At 46.8% G+C, this 20,136-nt stretch overlaps 1 protein-coding gene across 1 annotated transcript in view; it reads left to right on the forward strand.

Moving 5' to 3' along the window:
- The first annotated feature begins 5,346 nt into the window (after positions 1–5,346).
- rftn2 (raftlin family member 2) overlaps positions 5,347–20,136 on the forward strand; it is an 84,542-nt gene continuing 69,752 nt past the window's right edge. The window contains exons 1-2 of the mRNA XM_085985803.1: positions 5,347–6,814; positions 7,248–7,397. Of these exons, the coding sequence (XP_085841929.1) occupies positions 7,256–7,397 (142 nt within the window). The 5' untranslated portion in view covers positions 5,347–6,814; positions 7,248–7,255. The remainder of the gene's footprint in view (positions 6,815–7,247; positions 7,398–20,136) is intronic.

Consider the following 20,136-nt stretch of genomic DNA (forward strand, 5'->3'; position numbering starts at 1 on the left):
AACAGTGACAGGATCGGACAAAGTCAACATGGATTTACAAAAGGTAAATCGTGCTCGACTAATCTACTGGAATTTTTTGAGGATGTAACTGGTAAAATAGATAAGGGAGAACCAGTGGATGTGGTGTATTTGGACTTTCAAAAGGCTTTCGATAAGGTCCCGCATAAGAGATTAGCGTGTAAAGTTACGGCACATGGGATTGGGGGCAAGGTATTGACTTGGATAGAGAACTGGTTGGCAGACAGAAAGCAAAGAGTTGGAATAAACAGGTCTTTTTCCGAGTGGGGTACCGCAGGGATCGGCCCTTGGACCCCAGCTATTCACAATATATATTAATGATCTGGACAAGGGAACTAGATGTAATATCTCCAAGTTTGCAGACGACACAAAGCTGGGTGGGCATGTGTGCTGTGAGGAGGATGCCGAGAAACTCCAGTATGATTTGGACATGTTGGGTGATTGGGCAGATGCATGGCAGATGCAATATAACGTGGATAAATGTGAGGTTATCCACTTTGGTGTCAAAAACAGGAAGGCAGATTATTATCTGAATGGCAATAGATTGGGAGAAGGGGAAGTGCAACGAGACCTGGGTGTCCTTGTGCACCAGTCACTGAAGGTAAGCAAGCAGGTGCAGCAGGCGGTTAAGAAGGCAAATGGTATGTTGGCCTTCGTAGCAAGAGGGTTTGAGTACAGGAACAAGGATGTCTTGTTGCAGTTGTACAGGGCCTTGGTGAGACCGCACCTTGAGTATTGTGTGCAGTTTTGGTCGCCTTACCTGAGGAAGGACGTTCTTGCCATGGACGGAGTGCAGCGAAGATTCACCAGGCTGATACCTGGGATGGCAGGAATGACGTATGAGGAGAGATTGGGTCGATTGGGCTTGTACTCGCTGGAGTTTAGAAGAATGAGAGGGGATCTCATTGAAACTTATAAAATTCTGACAGGACTGGACAGACTAGATGCAGGAAGGATGTTCCCGATGGTCGGGGAGTCCAGAACCAGGGGTCACAGTCTAAGGATAAGGGGTAAGCCATTTAGGACAGAGATGAGGAGGAATTTCTTCACCCAGAGAGTGGTGAACCTGTGGAATTCTCTACCACAGAAGGCAGTAGAGGCCAATTCATGAAATATATTCAAGAAGGAGTTGGATATATTTCTTAAGGCTAAAAGGATCAAGGGATATGGGGAGAAAGCAGGGACAGGGTACTGAATTTGGATGATCAGCCATGATCTCATTGAATGGCAGAGCAGGCTCGAGGGGCCGAATGGCCTACTCCTGCTCCTATCTTCTATGTTTCTAACCACTCTGCAAGGTTGACTGGATGAGTCCACTAGCTGCAGCTTGGTAATGGTGTTTAACTGCTTTGCAGGTCACAGTCCACCTCCAAAGCCATCTGCAGCAAAGTTTCCCCTTAACAGAGGTCCTAAGCGCAGCCATGGGCTTGCTCAGGAATGCTCTAACTAATGCTATTCAGATTTTGAGCTCCACTGCCCATGAGTCTGTCCTGTGTGAATTCCCCACGCTGGGGAATTACCTGGACAGTGCCATGATGTAGGGCTTCAACAACTTTGTTGCAGCCATGAGGATGTGCTCCAGTGCTGATCACAGGGACTGACCAGCATCGGGCATGGCAGGAGTAGGTACAGTTGATGTAGATGTCAGTCAAGGCAGTGCACGTTATAGCCATCCAGCCACCCCACTCAAATAACCGATGGTGAGGTGGAAACAGTAACCAGAATGTGGCAGAATTTGATTAACTGTTAGATTCTAAAATCTGCTAATCAGACACATATCTCAACAAATCCTAGCAGATTTGGTTTGAATTGAATGGCTTGGTTTCTCCCTCAAGTAACTATTCAGTGACAAACCAACAAATTGTTTCAACATTGTATTGAGTTAAACTGGGATGTGATATCTGAGTGAAGATGTCTTTTTATACCATAATGTACATAACAGCACTAAAGAAGCCAATATAAAAATACTTCATTTTCATCATGCTGCCTTCTTTTGAAAACGTTGGTCGGAATTTTGCCTACCTGGGCGGGTCCGGTGTGGGCGGCGGCCATGGCGGGTCGTGACCCTGCTGCTGGTTCCATCCCGCTGCTGAAAACGACATCCCTTAGCAAGGCCTATTAAGCCCGGCCTGCGCGTTCACGGCCCAATTAAATGGTGCGGGTCTGGTGATGTCATCAATGATGCGTTTTCAGCCGGGATCTTTAAAGGGGCCATGGCCACATTGGATTTGAATGTCAATGTAACATAGTGCTGTCAGTGCACTACAGCTTTGGAGTGCTGCAAACACTGACAATGACGACACAGAGGCAGAGGGCTGCACCCAGGTTCTCCGATGTCTCCCTCCATATAGTCAGAGCACGCAGGGAGGTCCTCTTCCCTTCCAATGGGCAGATGTGACCTCCCCAGGAGACCAAAACAGCCTGGTTGGAGATTGCAGAGGTGGTCAACAGCAGGGATGTGGTCAGGAGGACCTGGATGCAGTGCCGGAAACGTTTCAATGATCTCATTAGATCAGGAAACGTGATTACAAAGCCACACTCAACTGCATCCTGCTGTGCCTCTCATCACATCCCATCACTCTGCCGTCCCAACCCTACCCCTGCACATCCTTACACCAACATACCTTGCACGACCACCCATCCCTCTCTGTCGACATTATCACATCCCCATCTCACTAGCCACCCCTCACATTCACCCTCATCCTTGTGCAATCATACCAACTAACAACACACAAGGCCACTTGACTTTGGCACCATCATAGTCACCCTCTAAAGATCTAACCCATCCATTCCTTACACTCATTCCATCACTTTCACTCAACCTTCTCTTCTTTCCCTCCTTGCAGGAAAAGAGAGCCCAAAATAAGAGGGAGAGGGAGAGAACCGGCGGTGGCCTTCCATCATTTGCAAACCTCACAACAGCAGAGGAGGCTGCTTTGGAAATATCTGGAGTCGCCGAGCAGATGGAGGTGGGAGATGGAGAGAGGGGGACATCTCCACAACCTGGTGACAGAATAATATCTCATAAAGCTTACCTGGCATACATCAGTCACTCATAGGGGCACTGATGTCAGCAGCCACTGAATGGTCATCATGTGCATAATGGTATCTGTACCCATTCTTCATATGACATATCTAACTCATCACTTTACTCTCCCACAGGTCCATCAAGAGCCCCCCACTGTCCAGGAGGAAGAGGAAGATGACTCCTCAGAGGAGCCTCCAGCCTCTGAGGGTGCGCAGGCCCCAGACATAAGCCCACCCAGTACCAGCGCAGATACGCACATCTCGGTAGGTCCCATGTGAGATAGAGTAGTGTTGTCACCAGGTATTTCACAACTCACGAGTGAACAAGAGGAGATTCCTCGCCGGAGGGCGCAGGATGCTCCCAGCTCTGCTCAGCTGCATGCAGACGCTGAGCCTCGGGGGCCATCCAGAAAGAGAGTGGTCCTGGAGGTGTAGGAAGAAGTGCAGGAGGCTTTGACATGTTTTGCGAGCGCGATGTCTGCAAATGTTCAGAGAATGGAGGGGTCCATCTCCAACATGAGCACCACCGTGTCGCAGGCGATGGTGACTGTAGGCTCCTCCATGGATAGGATGGCCACCTACATGGAGCAGCTAATGTGCCACTCACAGGAGCACATGTTCTCTCTGGAGAATAGATGGCTATCTATGGAGGATAGATGGCTATGTATGGAAAATAGATGGCAGAGGCTCATAGACCTCCTCTCTCGGAGGGATGTCAGCATAGACGTGGGTCCTCATGGCCCCACTGATATGCAGCAAGGTGCTCTCCAGCTCCTTGGCAGCAGGGAAGTGAGTAGGCTGCCTCTACCTCTGCTGGAGCCACACGCCTAGCACCTCATAGAAGCACGCAGAAGAGAAAGATGATACGCAAGTAGATTCATGAGGGTAGCCACTTGGGTGTTTTATCCAATGTTTATGTAAAGTTTCCGTTAATATGCTGTCAAACATTAAAATCTTTATTTTCAACACCTTCCGGTCTTGGACAGATTTGTGTGCACCTTTGTAAGTGGCTTAGTGAGTTGCAGTGAATGGTGAGACGTAACGATAACGGCAGCAATCGTTGTGTGTGTGAAAGGAATGACTTAGTCATTGCAGGGATGCTTTATGGTGTTGCTGTGGGGTGGTGCCAACCTGGCACATCATGTGGCAGCCATATGGGTATACAGCATCAAGTGAAGTAAATCTGGCCATCGTGAGGCCATCCCTGGCCTCCCGGGCAGCAATGTGCTCGGGTGCTGATGCCCTCTGTTCTATGCAGCTTCAGGTGATTGCAGAGAAGGTTGGTGGTGTTGTTGGTGCTGCTGGTGTGGGGGCTCATCGTGGTCAGATTCTGAGGACCAAGATGAGACAGTGTAAATGGCATCCATGCTGATGGAATAGATGGCAGGTGAAGTAGAGATGACAGAAGCAATCTGTCAATGGTGAGAGAGTTCTTCGAATGAGGTGACATTGGATGGAGACTTTGCTGGAAAGACTGCAGCCTGCAGAATCTATGCTGGAAATGCAGTGAGAAACAGATTCTGTCGAGGAAAGTGATCATCTGTCAGGTAGGAACTTTTACTGTACATTTGATGCTGTCAACTAATCTGCTGGAGCAATGGCCACTGAACTCCTGCCTCAGGTTGACAGATATGGTTCCTGTGCAACGGGTTTCCTGTGACCATCCAGTAACATTTAAAAGGTAAGGTTAAAACCACTCTTAAGGGTCTGACAACTAGCTACTAATAATTTTAATTGGGTTGCCCACCTCTGCCGGTCGGGTCTGCGCTGACAGAAGCGTCTGGAGGGAAGGCGCGTGATGACAGCGGGTTCCCGACCCACTCCCAAAAATAACAACTTTCCCACCCGACCCGCCTCTAATCGCGCCCAATACTACCCCGGAATATTCCGGTCATAAACACAAGACATCCAGATATTAGAAATTGCCAGAACATACAAACAGCCACCCCTGTGGCTGATCTACATGCTTCCTGTGTTCACTCTAATACAGCATGCAGAGCAGTTTTCGTTGCAGTGTTGGTTCACAGCATACCTTCAAACAATTACGTGCCACAGTGCTAGCAACTTTTGTGGTTTACAGCTTTTCTGCAATAAGAGAGTACAGGAAACTTTGTGCTATCCGGAGGTTGAATGTCCGGCAGCTTCGATCTAACGGCAGAAATCAGCAGCCGTTTTGGTTAGGTTTTTTTTCTTCTCCTAGCATTCTTTTCACAGGTAGGCTCTGGAAAGCGTCTTTGTAGCTTAACAACAGCTTCAGAGACGCTTCCAAGCTACTGGGCCAAGTGTTTACAAGCTGTTGCTGAGCAACAGTGTTTGTGGTCAGATACGGCAGGCTCTGGAAGGTGTCTCTGTATCTTAGCAACAGCTTCAGAGACGCTTCCAAGCCATGGGCTGAGTGTTGACAAGCTGTTGCTAAGCAACAGTCTTTGTTGTCAGATACGGAGATGAAAAGCTCCTATCTGATAACATTGACGCTGGTCTATCCGGAAGTTTTGAGGCAACGGCAGCAGCTCGGTCCCGTGGGTGCCGGATAGCACAAAGTTTCCTGTATATAGAAGAGGAAAAGGTTGTCCCTATGCTTTGCATGCTATTTCTGTGAGGGTGCTACACCTTAAAAACTTGGTTTGGTCCATGTGAACTATGACCAAGTAGTAAAATAATTGATAGTTAGTACACTTACTTTGGCACTCCTCCTGATACTTTTGGATGCATGCATGCACCTCTGGTGTAACTTTCATCACCACAAAAAATTCCCCACCCCTTTAATGGCAAGCAGCAGCCTTTTAAGAGCTGCTGCCTTGCTAGATTTCCATCTCCCAGCCAATCATGCTGCTGGCCAGGCATCCTGATCCTGATTTTCATGCACAGGGAACCTATTGAAATGTGGAGGAGGAGAAAAATTTGTCAAGGCAAGCCCTCCTTGCTACCAACACAGAATCACAAAATCAGGGCTCTAATTTTTGAACAAACACAAATCTGTGACTTTCACTCTGTTACTGCATTCTGCCCAAGATAAGCAGCACTTGTGCGGGAGGATATCTCTGATTAATTTTAAAAAGGAAAGCAGTTCAAGAGGGTGAAAATTAAAGTTGCAGTTAAATTTCTATGACATTCTGATGCATGTGTTACAATATTACTTAATAATATTGTATTTATTTGCATATTCCATGTGTATTTTAGAAATCCTTACACTCTGCATGATTCTGTTTGTGATGATTAAGGAATTGCATCAACACGCATTTCTCCTTTACACTTTGATTTCCTGATTTATGAAAAGTACAAAACTGGTACAAATACTGTAATCCTCCAAAAAAAAATTGAATTAATTTTAGTATTGTCTCAGAAAGCTTCTATAGTTCAATATGTCTAATCCACTATTTTTTAAGTTTTAACAAAGAAGTTCTTTCTATGAAACCATGACAAAACTATTATAATTTTTTTTACTGTTTTGATGGAGTTTTATCAGTTTATTCTTACTATACATGGCAAATTAGTTTCCTGAAACAAACTCTTGATTTGACGTGGTTTTCCAAGTATCCAGGAACTATGCTTCGATCTGCAAATGAATGACTTCAGCAGAATCTAAACCTCTCAGTGCGTTAACCATTCCTCTCAGATGCCAGAAACAGTTTCCTCTCAGGGATTTTACTTCCTTTCTGGAAATGATTTTAGTCTACAACCATTTTGGAACTTTCTACTTCAGACGGAGTTTTCATCTGCTGTTTGGACAGCCATCTGACTGGTTCCAGAGCACTTCTTCTCATCGCAGGTAATTCCATCCAAGTTTCATTCTTGCCTTTTGTTTACTTGTTAATTACCCAGTTTAAGTCTGTGGGGGGGGTACAGAAAGCTTGTGTCCACTGTTATACTATTAAGGGCCTTAGTGCAGACTGACGTGGCATGAAAGGCTGTGTTAAGTGGAGCTGTATGTGTGCAGCATTAATGGTTGTAGCTAACTTTTAACACCATGTATACAGGGTTTATGCTTCAAGTGAAGAAAAACGCAAATAAGCGACATATGGCTTTAAGAGCATATGCAGAGGAACAGTTCTCCTGTTTTTGTGAGTTCAGGGGCCCAGTTTCACTTTTAACTGACTTAAGGATTTATGGAGGCCAGAAGGCATAACAGAAATTATAACTGCCCTTTGTTGAAATCAGAGTCACAGAACTCATGAGTAGCTCTTGAATCTGACTACTTGCAGATCCTGCCATGGGTTGTGGGTTACGAAAGCTGGAAGAGCCTGATGATAGTAGCCCTGGCAAAATATTTTCGACTCTGAAGAGACCGCAAGTTGAAACAAAGACTGATATTTCATATGAATACCTTTTGCTGGATTTTACTTTGGACATTGGTGAGTCTCTTTTGCTTCACTGCTGTTTCTGTTTTAAACTTGATTGTTGTTTAATAGTACAGAGTTAAAAGGTCTATTAATATTCACTTTGATCAAAAAGCAGATAGTTGTTTAAACAATTGTTTATACCCTTCACAGCCAATAGTCTTTCAATTAATCAAGTATATAGTTGTTCTGTAGTACTAACATCTGATAGCTCCGGACATGTGAGGAAAGCAATTGTGATTGAAGTCTGTTTTATTTAAACAAAGCTACTTCAGAAATGGTTCCAAAGTTAACCATTTATTTCAATTTCATAAAGTAAGACTGCATGCATATCATAAATTAAATGTTTGTGCTGAGTGTGCCGTTACTTTTCTGTTTACAATGCAGCAGCCTTCTCCCGAGGGTGCAGACCTCTTGACTTTAGCACCCTCAGCTTAAACTGGGTAGTTTGCTGTTCCGAAGGCAAATAAACAACCCCAGATGGCAGCATTCTGGAAACAGAGCATCCAGTGTTCGTTTGAGGTTCAAATTCTGAAAGCAATCTAAAACAGTGAATTCAATTCTTTGAAAACTTTCCAGTCAGTCAACAGTAACCAGCTCAATCTTCTTATTCAGACTGTTATTGCTATATCTGTTAAAATAATATGTCATATTTAATGAAAGCTATATGATTAAGTAAGTAGAATGAAAGTTATTGCTGCTGTTTTGTTTCCCTCTGATATTTTGCCCCCTCCCCTCCCTTTCTGAAGGCATTGATTCCCGTACTATTCCACAGGTGCCAGGTGCCGAATTGACCATTTTTCACAGGGGAACTTGGGCAGTGAGTGTCAGCAATCATTTCAACTTTGGGAGCCATGACAGCAGAGCTCATTCCACATAACATCCATATATAAAAGCACTTGGTAGTAGGGGTCACTGTGTAGTAATTAGGAGGGGTAACCCTGACTGGTTTTCCCTTGTCCACCTGAAGAACACTGAAACCAATTGTAGCAATGCCGTTGAACCCCTGGCAATTGGCATTGGAACCAGTTAACTGAGGACAAACCGGGGATCGAATTTAGAGCCAAGATGGCTGAGAGGGGGAGATTTTATCTTTGAGCCCTTAAGGGAGCCTTGTTCCTGCCATTTATTTTCCTCAGCCTTAAGTAATTATTTTCTTTTAACGAATGAGTATAAATGTAATCTATCAATTTGTTTGACCACCATATAAGAATGTGGAATTACCTCTATCCCTTAGTGTTGAGGTTGGGCGGGGGGGAGATTACTTCGGAAGGTTATCCCTCTAAGAAAATGATGTGACTTGTGTCAGGTCATCTTCAATTTTGCCATAGTCTCAACTTGACGCAGGTCCTCAATTCTTTTTCTGGAGACATTAGCAGTAGGCATGTTCACTTGCTTTTACAAAAAAAGCTTTTGGTTTCTTGGTGTTTACAAGTACAGCAATAAATTCCTCCCCCGCTGCAGAGATATCAGCCTCACAATGCTTGCCTGCCCTGACCCATTTAAATAACAGCCAGAGGTGGAGAGTGCCTCATAGTAGGCTCCCCTCCCTCACGTAAGTATTCTCTTACCTCTTTTTAGAGGTTGGTCAGCTCGTGAAAAGCCTTGCAAAAGGTTTTTAAACATTTATTTGAAGCTATTTTGCCCCTTTAACTGTGCCTCCTGCTCCTTTTGGTGCTGTAGTGAATGTCCCACTGCAGCATCATTGACATTTTGCTCCTTTACTGCGGCAGGCTCCCTCTTGGTGACAGAGCGGTCTCAGGGTGCCTGGCCTATGTGCACAATGAGCCATGACTCAGGGAAAAAGGGCGGCATTACAGCAGGGCTGCAGCAGTGGGTGCAAGTCCCTCCGCTGCAGGCAAACCCACACTGGAGGAAAATCTAGCCCAATAGGCTAAGTGACGGCACCTGAAAAGGTGGAAAGAGCCGAGAACTGGTGGATGATATTTAACGTTTACCTTAGAGAAACAATGAAAACCACATTAAAAGGGAGTGAAAGTAGCTAAATGAGGCATTGAAGAGGCAGGGAAAAGATGCATATAAGAAAACAAATAAAGGCAAAATTGCAAATGCAGGAAATCAAAATAAAACCAGAGTAAGCATGACTCATAGCAGGTCCATCAGAGTCTAAAAAGAGAAACAGTAGGCCAAATATTTTGTGTTCTAACAAAGAGTTTATACTCATTTAGAGAAGACTGCACCATGAACAGTGAACACAGGATACTAGATTGGAGAACGTACATGTAAATGCTATCTCACACAATAGAGGTGGTTGGGGCCTTGGACAATGGTGTGGGAAGGGGTAAATTGATAGGTGTTGTATTTTGTACAGTTGCATGGGAAAGTGCTAATGGAAGGGCAGCTGGAAGTTGGGGTGGTGGAAGAATGAACAGGCTATTCTGGGGGGAATGGTCCCAGTTAAATGGAGAGTGAAAGACGTGGTTGGTGGTGGGATTGTGTTGCAAATTATGGAAAATCATCTAACAAATGCAGAGGCTGATGGGATAGAAAGTTCCGATTGTGGGGTAGGACCTATTACTGTTGTGAGAAGGCCGAGAGCAGAGGCATGGGAAACGGGTATAGATAAGATCAAGGGCTCTGTCCACTGATGTGCCTCAATAATTCCGAGACTCGAAGTTAGCAGAACAAAAACAAGGCTTTTATTAACTTAGAAAGTAACACGTAAGAGAGAGAGATGTCTTCCTTCTGGAGACTGAGGCCAGACTGAAGCTAGCTTACAAACGGGGCCAGGTATGGGCGGAGCCCTACACACAGCACATTCCAGTATACAATACAGCACATTCCAGTACACAATACAATGAGGTCTGGGGGAAGGGAAATGACACTGAAACCGATCTCAGTCACAGGCAGTGGTGAATGGAATATTTCATCACATTCACCCCTTCTATAGATTTAGTCAGTTCGGGGGTTTGATAGTCCTCTGCGACCGACGTGGCTGTTGCGGTGCCGCGGGTGTCGGCTGGGTGTCCCCGGTAGCCTCCTGGGTCTCTGCCGGGGGTGCCGCCAGGGTTGTTGGAGGGGTAGTTGGTGGGGGTGCCGTTGGTCGGTGTTCTTCCGGGGGTGATGAAAGAGTAGTGGGTGGGTAAGAGTTGCTGTGATCGTCGTTGCCGCTATTGCCGTGGTTGTTGTCGATGCCGGCTGGGGCGAGGTCTTTTATGGACACGGTGTCCTCCCTTCCGTCGGCGTGCCGGACATATGCGTATTGGGGGTTGGCGTGGAGTAGGTGTACTGGCTCCACGAGAGGGTCCGTCTTGTGGCCCCTCACATGCCTTCGCACGAGTACCGGACCTGGGGTGGAGAGCCATGACGGCATGGATACGCCTGAGGTGGATTTCCGGGGAAAGACAAACATTCGTTCATGAGGCGTGGCATTAGTGGCCGTACACAATAGCGACCGTATCGAATGGAGCACATCCGAGAGGACTTCCTGCCAGCGGGAGATAGGGAGGCCCTTGGTCCTTAGAGCTAGAGTGACTGCTTTCCATACTGTCCCGTTCTCTCGCTCCACTTGGCCGTTACCCCGGGGGTTGTAGCTGGTGGTACGGCTCGTGGCGATCCCCCTGGACAGCATGTACTGGCGTAGCTCTTCACTCATGAAGGACGCCCCCCTATCCGTATGGATGTAGCTCGGCATACCGAACAGGCAGAACAGGCTGTTGAGGCATTTAATGACCGTGGCGCTGGTCATGTCTGGGCAGGGGAAGGCGAATGGGAACCGGGAGTATTCGTCCACAATGTTCAGGAAGTAAACATTGCGGTCGACGGACGGGAGGGGGCCCTTGAAATCTAAGCTGAGCCGCTCAAAGGGCCGTGTAGCTTTGATTAAGTGGGCTCTATCTGGGCGGTAGAACCGAGGCTTGCACTCAGCGCAAGTGCGGCAGTTCCTGGTCAGGGACCGAACTTCCTCAATCGAGTAGGGTAAGTTACGGGACTTTATGAAGTGGAACAGCCGCGTGACCCCTGGGTGGCAGAGGTCGTTGTGGAGGGTCTGTAGCCGATCCCCGGTGGCGCTGGCACACATCCCTCGTGAGAGGGCGCCAGGGGATTCGTTAAGGGCCCCTGGCCGGTAAATGATGTCGTACTCGAAGGTGGAGAGCTCGATCCGCCACCTAAGAATCTTATCATTTTTAATCTTCCCCCTCTGTTTATTATTGAACATAAACGCTACCGACCGCTGGTCGGTAAGTAGGGTGAAGCGTTTGCCGGCTAGGTAGTGGCGCCAGTGGCGCACTGCCTCCACGATGGCTTGGGCCTCCTTTTCCACAGAGGAGTGTCTGATCTCGGGCCCTTGGAGGGTCCTCGAGAAGAAAGCTACGGGCCGCCCCGCCTGGTTGAGGGTGGCCGCCAAGGCGAAGTCAGACGCATCACTTTCCACTTGAAATGGAGTGTTCTCGTCCACTGCCTGTAGCGTGGCCCGCTCAATATCCTGCTTAATGCTTTTGAAGGCGGCGTGGGCCTCAGCAGAGAGCGGGAAAGAGGATGCTTTCAAGAGGGGGCGGGCTTTGTCGGAGTAGTTGGGGACCCATTGAGAATAATAAGAAAATAACCCCAGGCACCTTTTCAGGGCTTTGGGAGTGTTGGGCAGGGGCAGCTCCCGTAGGGGGCGCAATCGGTCGGGGTCTGGCCCGATTTCCCCATTCTCCACCACGCTGCCTAGTATGCAGAGGCGCGTGGTGTTGTAAACGCACTTGTCCTCGTTGTAGGTGAGGTTGAGTTTTTGTGCGGTTTTCAGGAACCTCTCGAGGTTCGAGTGGTGATCCTGCTGGTTGTGACCGCAGATGGTGACGTTGTCGAGGTAGGGGAAGGTTGCCTGCAAGTGGTGGTCATCGACCATGCGGTCCATCTCCCTCTGGAAGACCGAGACCCCATTCGTCACCCCAAAGGGGACTCTGAGGAATTGGTAGAGGCGTCCGTTCGCCTCGAAGGCGGTGTACGGGCGGTCCTCTGGTCTGATAGGGAGCTGGTGGTACGCTGACTTGAGGTCGATGGTGGAGAACACCCGGTATTGGGCGATTTGGTTCACCATTTCTGATATGCGGGGTAGCGGGTAGGCGTCTAGTAGGGTGTACCTGTTGATCGTTTGACTATAGTCGATCACCATCCGTTTCTTCTCGCTACCCCTTACCACTACCACTTGGGCGCGCCACGGGCTGTTGCTGCGTTCAATAATGCGCTCTTTCAGGAGCCTGTCTACCTCGGTCGCGATAAACCGCCTGTCCTGCCAGCTGTACCTCCTGCTTTTGGTCGCTATTGGCCGGCAGTTAGCGGTAAGGTTCGCGAATAGCGAAGGCGGCTTTACCTTCAGGGTAGCCAGACCGCACACTGTGAGGGGCGGCTGGGACCCACCGTACTTGAGCGTGATGCTTTGGTGGTTGCACTGGAAATCCAGGCCCAAGATCACGCTCGCACATAGGTTCTTCATGATTAATACTTTAAAATTATCATATACAGTTCCGTTAACACACAATTGTACCGTGCAGTAACCCAGAATGGTCGATGTCTGGGTTTTATCAGCCATAGAGATGGTACCCTGAGTAGGGACCACCTTTAGGGAGAGTTGTTGTGCCAGTTCTGGGTGGATAAAGCTCTCCGTGCTTCCACTGTCAATTAAGCATTTAACCCGGCACCCGTTTACCTCGATGTCCACCATTGATCTGGATAGCGGGTGCGGCCTGGTCTGGTCCCCTGTGACCGATGCCACTGTAGGGCCCTGATCGATACAAGATGGCGTCCACGCTGTCTGCTCACAAGATGGCGGACCCCACGAGGTCGGGCAAGATGGCCGCACACGCGGCGGTGGCGGGTTTTCCGGCGGTTGGTTTTCCGGCGGGGTTCCCTCTGCACACCTTCCCGAAGTGCCCCTTCTTACCGCACTTAAAGCAGGTGGTGCCTTTCGCCGGGCACAGGTTTCTGGTGTGCTTTGGCTGCCCGCAGAAGTAGCAGTTGGGTCCCTGACGCGTCGCGGCTGTCGTAGGGCTTCTGGGGGGAGAGCGGGGCCCAGCCGGTGTCGGGCTGTCGGGCGGGGAAGATGCCTTCCAAGATGGCGGTGCCCTCGGTGCACATGTGGCGGCGTGGACGGCGCGGGCTGAAGAGTAGGCGTCCGAGTTTCTCTGGGCCACATCCAGGGATCGCGCGGTGTCCGCAGCCTGTTTCAGGTCCAACCCCGTTTTTTCCAGCAGTCTTTGCCGGATGTAAGTGGAGCTGAGGCCTGTGATGAAGGCATCGCGAACAAGCTCGTCAGTGTACACTGCGGCTTTTACATCTCGGCACTTGCAGTCTTTGCCAAGCATTTTCAGGGTGCTTAGGAACTCCTCCACCGATTCCCCAGGTCGCTGTGCGCGGGTAGCGAGCAGGTGCCTAGCATACACCTCGTTCGTAGGCTGCTGGTAATGCGCCTTTAAGATGTCGCAGGCGGCCAGGTACGTCTCGGCGTCTTGGATGAGGGGGTAAACCCGGTGGCTTACCCAATTCCGCAGAATTCCGAGTCTCATCCTCGCAGCGTCCGTAGCGTCTTTGACGGCTGCGGAATTGTCCAGGAAGAATTCCATACACTCAAACCAGTGTCCGAAGCGTGCTGATGCGTCCGGAGCATGTTGATCCAAATCCAAACGTTCGGGTTTCAGGAGTTGATCCATAGTGTTGAAAAATAAGTTAATAAAATTGATGTGCCTCAATAATTCCGAGACTCGAAGTTAGCAGAACAAAAACAAGGCTTTTATTAACTTAGAAAGTAACACGTAAGAGAGAGAGATGTCTTCCTTCTGGAGACTGAGGCCAGACTGAAGCTAGCTTACAAACGGGGCCAGGTATGGGCGGAGCCCTACACACAGCACATTCCAGCACATTCCAGTATACAATACAGCACATTCCAGTACACAATACAATGAGGTCTGGGGGAAGGGAAATGACACTGAAACCGATCTCAGTCACAGGCAGTGGTGAATGGAATATTTCATCACATCCACCACAGCCGAGGGAAACTTCAGGTGAGGAAAAGGGAGGGCATTTCAGAAGCTCTGGTGCAGAAAAGAAAGTCATCAGAAGTAATAAAGTGGAGATGGAAAAACTAGAGAAAAAAATGAGACCTCGCAATTCTAAATCCTGCAATCCACCGCCGGAAGTATAGTGTGGTGAGACTTCTGCCCACACTATGGTCCCAATGCTGACCCCATTGGAAATCCTGAATCAATTAATTAGAAAATTGCTGGTCAGGAAAAAGGTGTGAGTCCCACCAGCAATTGGTGAAATTCACCTGGGAGTCATGAAAAATTCATGAGTAGGTAGCGCAAGTTGTTCTGGTGCAGCTGCAGGATTTAAAGCTGGACTGCTGGAAAGCAGAACCAGCATGCAGGAAGGTGAGTACTGTACATGGCTCCAATAGGACAAAGGAAAACTGGAAAGGGCACAAGAGGAGTGTACAGTGGTGAAACAAAGTGTTTTTTCAGTTATGAAATCCCAGAAACTTTTTTGTTGATTGTAATATGTTGATGGTGTTCATGTTTGTTTTGTTGGAAATTTAAAATTGCAGTGGAACAGGGAAAAAATGTGTTTTTTTGGACTTTAGACCATAGTCGAACTTTTGATTACAATGATGAATGGAGTGTTCTGATGTGTTGTAGATTTAAATTATGTAGAGCATCCTGATTATTATAGGATAGGATATCTATAATATTGAAAGTCTCTCCATTAGTTTGTGACCCTGCTGTGTCCTCCTCATGTCCAGGTTCCTCTGTCTCAAGGAGTTCAGCTTTTCAGTCCTCCTCAGGAATCTTGATTTCCAGGCCTGTGGAGGACACAGCAGGGCAAAATTGGGAACATACTAGAGGGAAGCCCCAGACTGATCTAGGCACCCGAATCTAACTTTCAGCATGCCAGTGGCCTGTTCACATAATTCAAGTCTGGATATGACCCTCATTTTAGCCTTTCTCCGGTTCAATGGTGATCCTTTTTGATGTTTTTAGCGGCTATGATAATATCGGAACAAATGCAAAATACTGCGGAAGCTGGAGATCTGAAATAAAACCAGAAAATGCTGGAAATACTCAGCAGGCCAGGCAGCATCTATGGAGAGAGAAACAAAGTTAACGTTTCAGGTCTTTGACATTTCGTCAGAACAGATTCTGATGAAAGGTCATAGACCTGAAACGTTAACTCTGTTTCTCTCTCCACAAATGCTGCCGGACCTGCTGATTAATTCCATGATAATATTGGATACCCCTTGTCTCCAAGAAGCCAGCCAGTGCTTTGCCCATGATTCTGAAGGAGTGTAGGGCCACTGGACAACCAGAAGATGAAAGAATCATGGCAGCTCCCTGCATACTGGGCATTGACGGGCAGAATCCTGTCCCTGTAGTCGCAGACTAATTGGACACTAAAGGAGTGAAATCCCTTTCAGTTTATATAATGTTGTGGGTTGACAGTGTAGGGGCTTATATGCACTGTTCCCTCTAGGGTGCGCGGCTGCGCACTGATCCCTGAGTTCCCACGCACTTCAATTCAAAGGCCACGCAGAGAACAGGACCACTGGACAGCAGGAGAGGGGCCCAATACACAACGGCCCGGAATCCAGACAGAGAGTCGTTTGTGAGCCGAACCCAATTGGAAATCAACAAAAGAGTTGGGGCAGCGGCCACATGATGAGGGAGTGGGTGACCTGTCGGTTGTGTCACCCTCTGGGAAGTTCCACGTGCTGCAGGCAGAAGCTGTAGAGGAGCTGAGCTCAGCCAGCTCCCAGCAGCTGTGGTGGCCGAGTGGTAAAGGTGTTGGATTGGAAATCCTAACTCACCGCGTAGGTTTGGACCCTACCCACACCGGATCAACTTATTCTTTCACATAGTTCACCTTGGAGATCCCTGGCCCCGAAACTGCTCAGCCGGTTCCCATGGTGATGAGGGCAGTGTGTCTCTCCTTCTCCTTGGGCGCCACAGTTCTGGGGGCCTGTGTTACAGAAACTCCGCGCTCACCGTGGGGCTAATCAGAGCAGGCCAGCTCAGTGCAGCCGGCCACTGCTATGGGGCTGGACCAAGCCTTCAAATCGGTGGGAGAGATCGGTAAATACCACGTGTACCGCACCTTCTTATTAAACCTAGACAGGTGAGTCAGTTGCCGAGTTTTACCTGCAACAGGTAAGTAAGAAAGCACTTTGTTGAAAAAATCAAAGAGCAAGTTATTATCTAAATGGAGAGAAACTGCAAAGTGCTACAGTACAAAGGGATCTGGGGGTCCTGGTGCATGAAACACAAAAAGTTAGTATGCAGGTGCAGCAGGTGATCAGGAAGGCCAATGGAATCTTGGCTTTTATTGCGAGGGGGATGGAGTATAAAAACAGGGAAGTCTTGCTGCAGTTATACAGGGTATTGGTGAGGCCACACCTGGAATACTGCGTGCAGTTTTGGTTTCCATATTTAAGAAAAGATATACTTGCTCTCGAGGCGGTTCAGAGAAGGTTCACTCGGTTGATTCTGGAGATGAGGGGGTTGACGTATGAGGAAAGGTTGAGTAGGTTGGGACTCTACTCATTGGAGTTCAGAAGAATGAGAGGCGATCTTATCGAAACATATAAGATTGTGAGGGGGCTTGATCCAGTGGATGCAGTGAGGATGTTTCCACTGATGGGTGAGACTAGAACTAGGGGGCATAATCTAAGAATAAGGGGCTGCCCTTTCAAAACTGAGATGAGGAGAAACTTCTTCACTCAGAGGGTAGTAAATCTATGGAATTTGCTACCCCGGAGAGCTGCGGAAGCTGCAACATTAAATAAATTTAAAATGAAGATAGTTTCCTAGCAGGTACGGGAATTAGGGGTTACGGGGAGAGGGCAGGGAAGTGGACGTGAGTCTAGATTCGGATCAGCCATGATCCTATTGAATGGCGGAGCAGGCCCGAGGGGCCGTATGGCCTACTCCTGCTCCTACTTCTTATGTTCTTATTATGTTCTGTCAGATGGCAGTGACATGCTTTAGAAGAGGAAATGAGAAACAAGTTGGTGTGAATTTTGAGCTGTGCGTAAATCCGCTTTTTTAAATAAAATGATCCGACTGCAGATAGGTTTGTAAGATCAGGCTTTCAATCACTAGGTGAAGCAAGGAAGCATTTTAGCAGAAGGAAGAAGAGTGTTAACACAAGTTTAACTTACTGTTATTTGCTACTTTTTACCAAATCAAATATTTCACCGGGGTGGATTTATGGTTTGAGTCTTGTTGCTGATGTAAGTTAATAAAAACCTTAACATAAAAAGTGGGGAAAATTGGAGCTTACCTTTGAAAATCAGAATTCTGGCATCAGGTTTATATTTTTAGAAATGTTGAGGCACCTCACTTTCTGCAGGCCAACCCAATTAGCACATCAGAAAAAGCTGGAAAAGCTCAGCAGGCCAGGCAACATCCGTGGAGAGAAAAAAGAGTCAACGTTTCGGGTCAAACCCTTTGTCAAGGGTTTGACCCGAAACGTTGACTCTTTTTTCTCTCCACGGATGTTGCCTGGCCTGCTGAGTTTTTCCAGCATTTTCTGTTGTTATTTCGGATTTCCAGCATCTGCAGTATTTTGCTATCCAATTAGCACATCTGTCTGCTGAAGAATTCAGACCGCCTGGGGCAACAATGGTTGCCTCTTGTATTGGATGGTAGAATGAGTGTGGCCAGCTAAAGGCACGGCTGTCGGTGGTGGAGCGATTAAAATCGGGAATGTGCAAGAGGCCCAAATTGGAGGAGCGCAGAGATCGCGGAGGGTTGTAGGCACTGTTCCCTGTAAGGTGCACGGCTGCGCAGCGATCTGTAAGGTCCCGCGCACTTAAATTCAAAGGTTGGAAAGCTGGAACAGGGGGAGCGGCCCAGTACACTAGGGCCCAGGAATACTCACAGCGAGTCATTTGTGACCTCCGAGCCGATCCAAATTGGAACAGCATTTGCCAAGATACGAAGCCTTGGAACCCAGCGAGCGTTGTCTTGGAATTCTGTCAGTACTTTTTTCTGTGGAGGCACGTGTAGTTCATTCCCGGGGACTGAGCGGCAACCGCACTTTGGAACAACACAGATGGAGGTGCAGCACATGTACAATGGCTGCTGGAAGGAGGCTAAAGCAAACAATTTTTAGGCTCCCGGTGAAACAAAAATATGAGAATTTTTTTTTTAATCGGAAAATTGTTTAAATCCGGAAAAAAATACGGGAAAGTGATGTTGAATGTCCCGCTGTAAGTTCCAGTTAAATTTTGCCAGGTGTTGTCCCCTTTTTGAAAGAGTTTATCAGGGTTATTTAAATCATGTGAGAGAGGGGGAGAAGTTTGTGCCCCTGTTTGTACCTCAGAGTCTGTGAGAGACAGGGAATGGCAGCAGAAAGTGGTCCCAACTCCTCACCAAGGCTGGGGATAGATAACCTCACCGCCTCCTTAGGAAGTTTAACCACTTTATTCACTTTCTTATTTGAGCTCCGTTTGGAATTAGAGTTTATTTTATTTATTTTTTTGTTGTATGTTTAACGACAGCATTGAAGAGGGAAAGAGAAATTTGGAACAACTTCTTCTATCAAAGCTGCAATGAGATTTGAAAGAATTTAAAGATTTTTAATGAACTTTTCACAAAATTTGAGTGTTAAAAACACTTTTTTTCCCCCTAAGTTTCGAATATGGTTTTGGAAGAAACAAGCAAAAATCAATTTTCCCCTCATCTAAACAAGTTTCAACCAGGTCTTGAAATCCAAACGCTTTTAAAGAGGTTCTGAAATGATTAAAACATTTTTTAATTGAAATTTCTCAATATTTGATTTGGAGCAATCGAGTGAAGTGAGTAGCTTTACACAAACATTCAACCATGCTGTTGAGGAGGGTGGGGGAGTAGGGGAAGATTTGTAGGAGTTACATAAGACGTTTAGGAAGAGAACCAAAAAAGGGGAAAAACACAAACCATTTTATTTTGTCTGTTGTCCTATGGTCCTAACAAGTCCCAGGAATAATGTAAATATAGATTTCCTCTGACACATTTAGTGGAGTGTTAATAGAAACAAGAGTTATGTAATGATGTATAAAAATTGCAGGAAGCTACTTTAGAAGAAACCACTATTTGTTTATTGAGAAAGACATAGAAAATACTTGATTAAACTGGTAATGTACAATTTCGATTTGGTATAAATGTTTGAAATAGGAGAATAAAAATTGAGAGTACAATGAAGTTTGTTTCCTGCTATTTAATTGCGAAGTACCTAAAATAATTTGACTCTTTTCGTGATAAGAGCAGGGATTAATATTGTGGAGAATTGTTTGAGAGAAAAACATGAGACGCAAAATTTGTAAATTAACATCTTTACGTCAACATGTTAGTAAACATTTCCAAGTCAGTCTGATTGGTTCTATTGTCCAGGAAGAAAGATGAATGTTTATTTCTGTTAAGTCATAGCTTTTCCTGCTTTTTGTTTTTAATTGGGTGACGCAAATTGTGTATGTGTTTTTCTGCACTTTAAGTGCTGCATTTCTGACATGTTACATGGCGGGGTGTGCTGGTTCAAGAAGACAACGTTTATTAATGGAAGTGATTGAAGTTGAAAATATGGATACCTGTTTTTGTTTTGTTCTTTTTAATACTGCGAACTAAAGAACTACAGCACTTTATATTTGTTGGTTGTCTGGTTGCATTGTGATTAGTATTTTAATTAGTTATGTGGACGTACAGCACATCAGTGCCATAGGAAAGCTGCTGCTTGTGCAGCCATTGTTATAGTGACATAAGTGATGAACTAATACGTT

Source organism: Somniosus microcephalus, chromosome 4 (assembly GCF_052327205.1).
Source record: "Somniosus microcephalus isolate GS21.2 chromosome 4, FLI_Smic_1.0, whole genome shotgun sequence".
Classification (NCBI taxonomy): domain Eukaryota; kingdom Metazoa; phylum Chordata; class Chondrichthyes; order Squaliformes; family Somniosidae; genus Somniosus; species Somniosus microcephalus.